The following is a 7,126-nucleotide window of genomic DNA, read 5'->3' on the forward strand; positions in this document are numbered from 1 at the left end:
TTGGAACGACATTACTCTCTTGTTAGATTAGTGTTATGAGAATATCTTATAAAAAATGTTATAGGGTTACCTTTTTTGGGAGGAGTGTAATTGTAGTATCAACCTGGAGAGACTTTTGTACCCGATAAAGCATTAAGAAGGAATTACCTGGTTGCTAGTCAATTGAAATACCTATACCTTGAGCAAGATTTAAGTAGGTTGTGGATGTTGAATCATGATGCGAGCGATTCTTATATCCAATTTTGATGTTTGTAGAAAGTATATGGTCTTTCTCAAGACTTGGTTTTTCAATTTGTGAACTGAAATACTCTTTAATTGTTATTTGCTAGTTGTCAAGAGGACTTTTTAACCATATAATAAACAAAAAGGCCAGTTAATGTAAAGGTTATCAAGGAAATAATATAACTTCCAATTATTAGGAGTGTTTAAACTAGTTTGACAATTTTTCGAATCGAACCAAAATTTTGGTTTAGACAAAATTATAAATTGAAACCTAACTGATTTACATATTAACTGATTTTGAATTAAATTGAAAAAACTAATAACCCAAACTGAATTTTTTGTTAATCGATTTTGAATCAAATTTCAAAGATTAATTTTTTAAAAATAAATTCAATAATTTTTAATTTCTCATTCGATTTTTTCAAAATCGGTTCAATTCAGTTAACTGGTTCAAAAAAACTGAAAACTAAAAACAAACCAAAAATTCGGTTTTTCTATATTCTTGAACCGGTATCTAAATTGACTTTTCAAATAACCTTTTTTTTGTTCGATTTTTGGTTAAAAAATTGGTTTGGTTTGATTACCAGTTTTTTTTAACACCCCAACCAATTATATGAACAATAACACTTTTTACATTTATGATGAATACCAATTTGAATAGCAATAATAATGTGTTACCATGCGATTATATGATTTTAAATTATAGATAAAAAGAATATTCAATCATATGATAATATATTATCATTGATATTAAAGTAAATACTCATTATAAATACATATAACACCATTTCTATTAAAAAAGAAATGAGTTACGACTTAATCGCTTTTTAAATATTATGTATTTTATTATTAATTCAAGATAATTTTAGGCCAAAGGACTTATTCCCACCCTAGGTTTAGGGAAACTCCAAAATTTCACTTGTTAACTTTTAAAAACTCAAATATTCGTCATTCTATTAACACTGTTAGAGTTAAGAGTAAAAATATTATCTAGTAAAAATATTTTTAAAAACTAAAATTTATCACATTTTCCTACTATATTTAAAAATTTAACAATTCTCTCTACCCAAAGTTTGAAAAATGACTATTTTCCCAAGGATTTTTGTTCTCCTTCTGCGGTGACAACTTCGCCAGCTGATAACCGATCTTTCCACCCATCCTCTTCTCTGATCGATAATAAACTATTCAAAACAAGTCGAAGTGACCATAGAAGATTCATCCATTGGGAGATGCCCAGATGAAGCGCCATCACTCAGGAGTGAGATGAAAACTCGTCTTTGAATAAAGATGCCAATTCCGAGTGTCTCTTGATCTTCGTATAAGCGTCTAGCAATCTTCGTTGTCATTGTGCTTTGTTGTGCTTCTCTAGTTGCTTCAATTTGGCTAGAATCTTTGACTATTGGCCAAAGAAGAGGATGGGTGGGAAGATCGACTATTGATTGACGAAGTTGTCGTTGGAGAAAGAGAACAAAAACCCTAGGGGGAAAATAATTATTTTTTAAACTTTTGGTGAGAAGAAATTATTAGATTTTTAAACTTATTAGAAAAATATGATAAATTTTTTTTAAATGATATTTTTTTCTTTAACCTTAGTAGTGAATTTTAATATGAGGGGGTATTTAGATGTATCACGAAACCTTGGGTAGGAATAAATACTTTGGCCTAATTTTTTATTACCACATTGGAAAGTGTGAAAGTGCATTGACAAATGACATAAATACGACTTGAAAATTCTATACAGTATCAGCGCTAGCCAATCAATAAAAAATGACAAATATTATTCAATTAAATTAATCTCAAAGAGAGCTGAAGCCAAAACCAAACGACACAGAAACACTCCAATTCTCGTCGTTCCACTTCCCCCACTGCAACCTTCCAAACCCTAGTTTACCAGCATACCTCTCCATTTTCCGCTCTCTCGACTCTACCTACTCTCTTTCTCCATTCCCACTTTCTTTGATCTATTAATTTAACCTGATTTCTTCTCCCAAATCCTAGGCTGCGCTGTCCCATTCTTTTAATTATTTCGAATTTGGTCCTCCCATTCTTTTTTCTTTCTGTTTCCGGTTTTAGGAGGGAATTGTCGACCGCCGAAAGAGATAGGAGCTGGAATTTTACTGCTTTGACCTCTTGATCTGAAGAGGAAGCTTCGTTTTTTGGGTCAGGTTAGCGTTTACCTTGACCTGATTCGTGAAAAATTGTTAATACGACTTTGAAATTAGGAGTATGGGTAATTTTTGAGGGAAAGCTTGGTTTTTTAATGATATGAAAATGAGTGAGTGACTGGAGGCTACTGAATCTATGATTTTTGTTTTTAGTTTGGTTCTATTAATTTTGTTGTTGATTTTTCAGAGAATGTGTTAGATGTGGTAATTTGGATTTTGAGTTTGGTTAATGAGGTTTATTGTTTGTTTCAATAAATGGAAGTGTCAGAAATATATGGGGTGGAAATTGAAAGCTATATTATATAAAATCAATTGGCTTATGTTAAGTCCAATCTATCACATTTATATCACCTATATTGATTGGGACCATTTGGTTTTGGACTCTAATACCATGTTAGGAATATATTGGTTTTGTGTAATAGCTGTTTTGATCTCCACGCTTATAAACCATCACTTATATTGTTTTTATTAGATGTGAAATTTTTTTTTAGTCTCCAACAGGAAGTGATTAGATAGGTTAATTGTGTTAAGAAGTTGTGTGTCATTCTATGTTTGAAACTTCTCCCATCCACCCCGTAACTGTGGCTCGTAGTTGTAGAATTTGCAAGTGGAGGGAATAGTTGATTGGAAATTTTTGCAAGATGAAATTGGCATGAGAATGATTCACGATGCTTGGCCCTGTGGCTGAAAATTGTGTGATCTTGCTAGTTCCTTGACCATTCAGGCTTTAGGGTTATTTCTTTCACTTCAAAGACCCGGGTGTTAAAAATTACATTTTTGTAGACGTAGTCCTTTCTTTGGTGCTGAGCTCTTTTTTTAATTTATATTTAAAGTCATTTCCTGCACTGAGTATATGTTAATTTGATTTTTCATGAATTTGTAGAGCTGGTCCTTTCTGTGGTACCCTGGTTCTAGTAATAAATTCATGTGTACCTTCTTCTGGCGTTGTGGTGAAACCTTTTTTGTCTTTGTGTGTGCTCAATATCTCTTATTACTTTGAGGCTCAGTTTATGGCTCGGATTTTTGATATCCATTCTATTGATCAGTTATTTATTCATCTTTGGTGGTATTGAGTCTGGATCTTTGTGCTGCAGTTGATAATGATTGATCGGTTTGGAAATCATTGAGCTATGGATCCTGAAAGCAAGAAATTTGGATTAGGTATTATGGTTTTAAACATTGCAAACATATATTACTCTCACCAATCATTTCTCATAGCTAATTTATTTATTATTTATTATTAATATGTGACCTTTTTTTTGTGTAAACACATGAGCATGAAATTTACATTTATGGATTTTAGTGCTAAGCGTTTTATTGATGATGATAAACTTCCTGTTGGAATCTTGTAGGGGATAGGGAGCTGACTGGTGCTGTTGATCTTATACGTCACTTCAAGTTGTTGCCCCATCATGATTTTTTCTGCAAGCGATCACTTCCTTTATCAATTTCAGACAGTCATTATCTTCACAATGTAGTCGGGGACACAGAAATCAGGAAAGGAGAAGGAATGCAATTGGATCAACTTATTCAAAGTACATCATTTTCCAGAGATACTAACGCAAGGATACAGCCTTTTGACTTGGATGTCCTCAGAGAGGCCTTTCAACTGAGGGAAACTTCTCCTGTTGAGTTGCCTTCTGTAAGGATCGTAAATGCTTGAATTTATAGTTTTGCGACTGTATTTTTATATGTTTCTTCTGCTCAATGGCATTCTTGGGTTGTCACTGTGTGGTGCTTGTTTCTGAATTTCATTCTCTGAAATGGTTTGCTATTCTCTTTTAAGTTTATCTTATTGTCTGCTATTTATTTTCTCTTCAGACAGATAAGGGGACTCCTACCGTTGCTGGGAAATCGAAAAGTGATTCCAAAGACAAGGAGAGGAAGCATAAAAAGCACAAAGAGAGAGATAAGGAGAAGGACAGAGAACATAAGAAGCACAAGCACCATCACAAAGATCGAAGTAAGGATAAAGACAAGGATAAGAAGAAGGATAGGAGTGGGCATCATGATTCTGGTGCCGATCCATCAAAGAAACTCCATGAGAAGGTTAGAAAATTGGAATTCTCTTGCATTCAGATCTTATCAATTAGCTCTTTTTTCCTTTTTAAACCAGAAAAAATGACATGATGAAAATGAAATATTTTGAAGTCTTGATAGATAAAGGAAAAATAATGAAAAAGGTTGAGCCATTCAATTAGCATTGCTATGATGCCCTCTCTCTTATGGATATGGTAGTCAATAAATTGACTTTTTGCAAAAATGACATCGTCTTTTTTTTTTTAAATTTAGATAATGCATCTTTTCTGTTGTCAATTAAAGCAACTAGTATTTTTGAGGGCAAGGCATAAATTGGTGTTATGATCTTGGATGAATTAGGAATAACCTTCTGCAGTTGTACATTTAATCAATTTCATGCTTTGTTTTTTGAGAGGTAGCAAAACTTTATTAAACTCCCATTTTAAATCTTTCTACTTAATATAATTTCAGAAAAGGAAGCATGATGGAGATGAAGATCTTAATGACGCTCAAAGGCAAAAGAAAAGTAAGGTAATGCATGCTGGTCAATCTCAACTTCTTGGTGCTTTTAATCTGGATGCACCACCAGCTCCCTGATTCTTGTATTACTCCCTTGGTCATATATGCTGTCAATTATTATAATCAATCTCTCTGCTAAATTTTCATTGTCATGTAGCATAAGAGCTCAAAGATTGATGAAATGGGTGCAATAAAGGTAGCAGGCTGAAGAAATGGTATACTATATTTCGTTTGTTGTCTCAGATGGTTGTTGTTGAAAGTTTGGAGGGTTTTCCACTTAGAATGATGTCAAATAGCTTGAGGTAACATTGATATCTTTTTAATATTTTAATTTATCCTGTTTATATATGCCCCATGTCATTCTTTTCTTCTCTTGTGATATATGAATGACCTTATGGAAGCAATGGAATATCTGCCCATTAACATTTGAATTATATTCTTCATTTACCTAGTGGGTGGTAACAGATGGGGCATGCCTCATCTGTGTTGCTGAAAGTGTTTGAAATTTAAACCAAAATCATTTGCTGAAAATTTGCATCTGCAAACTGATTTGAATTGCAATTCCCACCTCTGAAAGTTTCTTCTTCATCAAGCCAATTGTACTGCTACCAACTAAAAATTATAATCAGTATTTGTTGGTTCTGTAGAAGCAAAGTCTCTTTTTTTGCTTGGTGCATGTTAGAGTAATAAGCTTGTTTGGGCATCTTTTTCTTGTAAACTACATTTTAAACCTTTGTGTATCAACTTTTGCCTCAAATGATGTTGGCAGCAAGTTGTTTGTTGATGATTTTGTGGGCCATATTACGTCATGATCAACATTTTAAGAATCTACCAATAAAGTTGATGCTCTTATGTGATATTCATTTTGATGCAGATTAGAACTGACTAAAGAATGTTATGAAGGTGAATTCATCAGAGAAGTGTGTGGATACAAGGTAAAGAAATGATTGAATATGAACTTTTGTATCATAACAATGGTCTAATATATTTTTTGGTAACCTGGAAAACTTTTATCCTTTTTTTCTCAGTTTTTTTGGCGCATTGGATATCTCAGCCTTTACACATTATTGTAACCTTTTTCTTCATCCTTTTTAGAAGTCCAAAGTTTAGTTTTATGATCAGTTTAAATAGTGGTTTTGCCACTTTGAAATTTAGGAAGATTGGAACAAGAAGGGAAATGTGAATGTCGATTCCTTTCTGCCCCTTGAGAAATTACTAACATGTCCCAGTTATTCAAAATGGTTGTAAGGACCTGGGTTATTTATTTTCTAACATGACTGATGAATTCGGAAGTTTATATATGGCAAACATTCTTTGTATATAAGTAGCATTAATTATGTCATTAAGGGAATCTCTTTTCTTTATTTTTCTGAATTTCATTCGGCTTGTTTCCTGTAGAAAGTTTTGGCATCGGTGGGGAAGCTAATATGGGGTTTTGTGATGAAAAACCCAGGCTTTTTCTGGGCTTGTGCTTACATGTTTTAAATCTGTTGTATTTACAACCTAGGTGGGTTGAGTGGGGGTTATATTTTGGTAAGTAAATCCCAATAATTATAATTATTTATACATGTAAATATATCATTGAACCCAAAAGGCTGTGTCAATGAATTTGTGTATGTGAAAGATTAATTAGGATTTTTTAATATTTTGAGCAAGGTTGATTATGGATAAAATGAAATATAAATAGAAATTAAATAGATAGAATAATTCTAATATGATCAAGAAGTCAAATGTTATAAATTTCTTTTATGAGCATGAAGTTAAGATATCATAATAGTTTTTCAAATGATTTATTTTGGGTTAGTTGAAATATTTTTTTTTTTTAATTTGTGGTCAAGTTATCATCTCTATAATTCAAATATTCAATATACATTGTATAATATTAGAGTGCATAATTTATTTGGTTGACCTTCTTTAAAGTACTTAAGACTCTGGTTTTTAAAAACCGGATTGGTTGGTTCGATTGGTTAAATGGTTAACTGGTAACTAAATCTATTTTGATTCATTTGAAAGTCATTTCTTTAATAAAATCATATTGAATCAGAATAAATCTTTTGAACCATTTAGTTGGATCAGATATAGGATTGAGTTTGATTTGCTCAACATATAAATTTAATTATTTTAAAAAATCCGATATGAAAATTTAAATTTAACACTTTATTTGTCATATTTAGATATATATATATATATATTTTATGTTA

General features: G+C 32.0%; 1 protein-coding gene across 6 annotated transcripts; it reads left to right on the forward strand.

Moving 5' to 3' along the window:
• Window positions 1–2,004: 2,004 nt before the first annotated feature.
• On the forward strand, window positions 2,005–6,568 carry LOC123196187 (mediator of RNA polymerase II transcription subunit 19a-like). 6 transcript variants are annotated; one of them, XM_044610096.1, is made up of 8 exons: window positions 2,006–2,382; window positions 3,482–3,548; window positions 3,740–4,029; window positions 4,209–4,436; window positions 4,878–4,937; window positions 5,083–5,227; window positions 5,800–5,860; window positions 5,954–6,289. In XM_044610096.1, exons 2-6 carry the CDS (start codon window positions 3,518–3,520, stop codon window positions 5,131–5,133), a joined length of 660 nt encoding a protein of 219 aa, XP_044466031.1. In that variant the 5' UTR covers window positions 2,006–2,382; window positions 3,482–3,517; the 3' UTR covers window positions 5,134–5,227; window positions 5,800–5,860; window positions 5,954–6,289. The 6 variants fall into 6 exon arrangements, with proteins under 6 accessions (XP_044466032.1, XP_044466031.1, XP_044466028.1 ...); XM_044610093.1 differs by lacking the exon at window positions 5,954–6,289 and adding an exon at window positions 6,324–6,568 and having other exon boundaries at window positions 2,007–2,387; XM_044610092.1 differs by having other exon boundaries at window positions 2,007–2,387.
• Window positions 6,569–7,126: the final 558 nt, after the last annotated feature.

This window comes from Mangifera indica, chromosome 14 (genome assembly GCF_011075055.1).
Source record: "Mangifera indica cultivar Alphonso chromosome 14, CATAS_Mindica_2.1, whole genome shotgun sequence".
Lineage (NCBI taxonomy): Eukaryota > Viridiplantae > Streptophyta > Magnoliopsida > Sapindales > Anacardiaceae > Mangifera > Mangifera indica.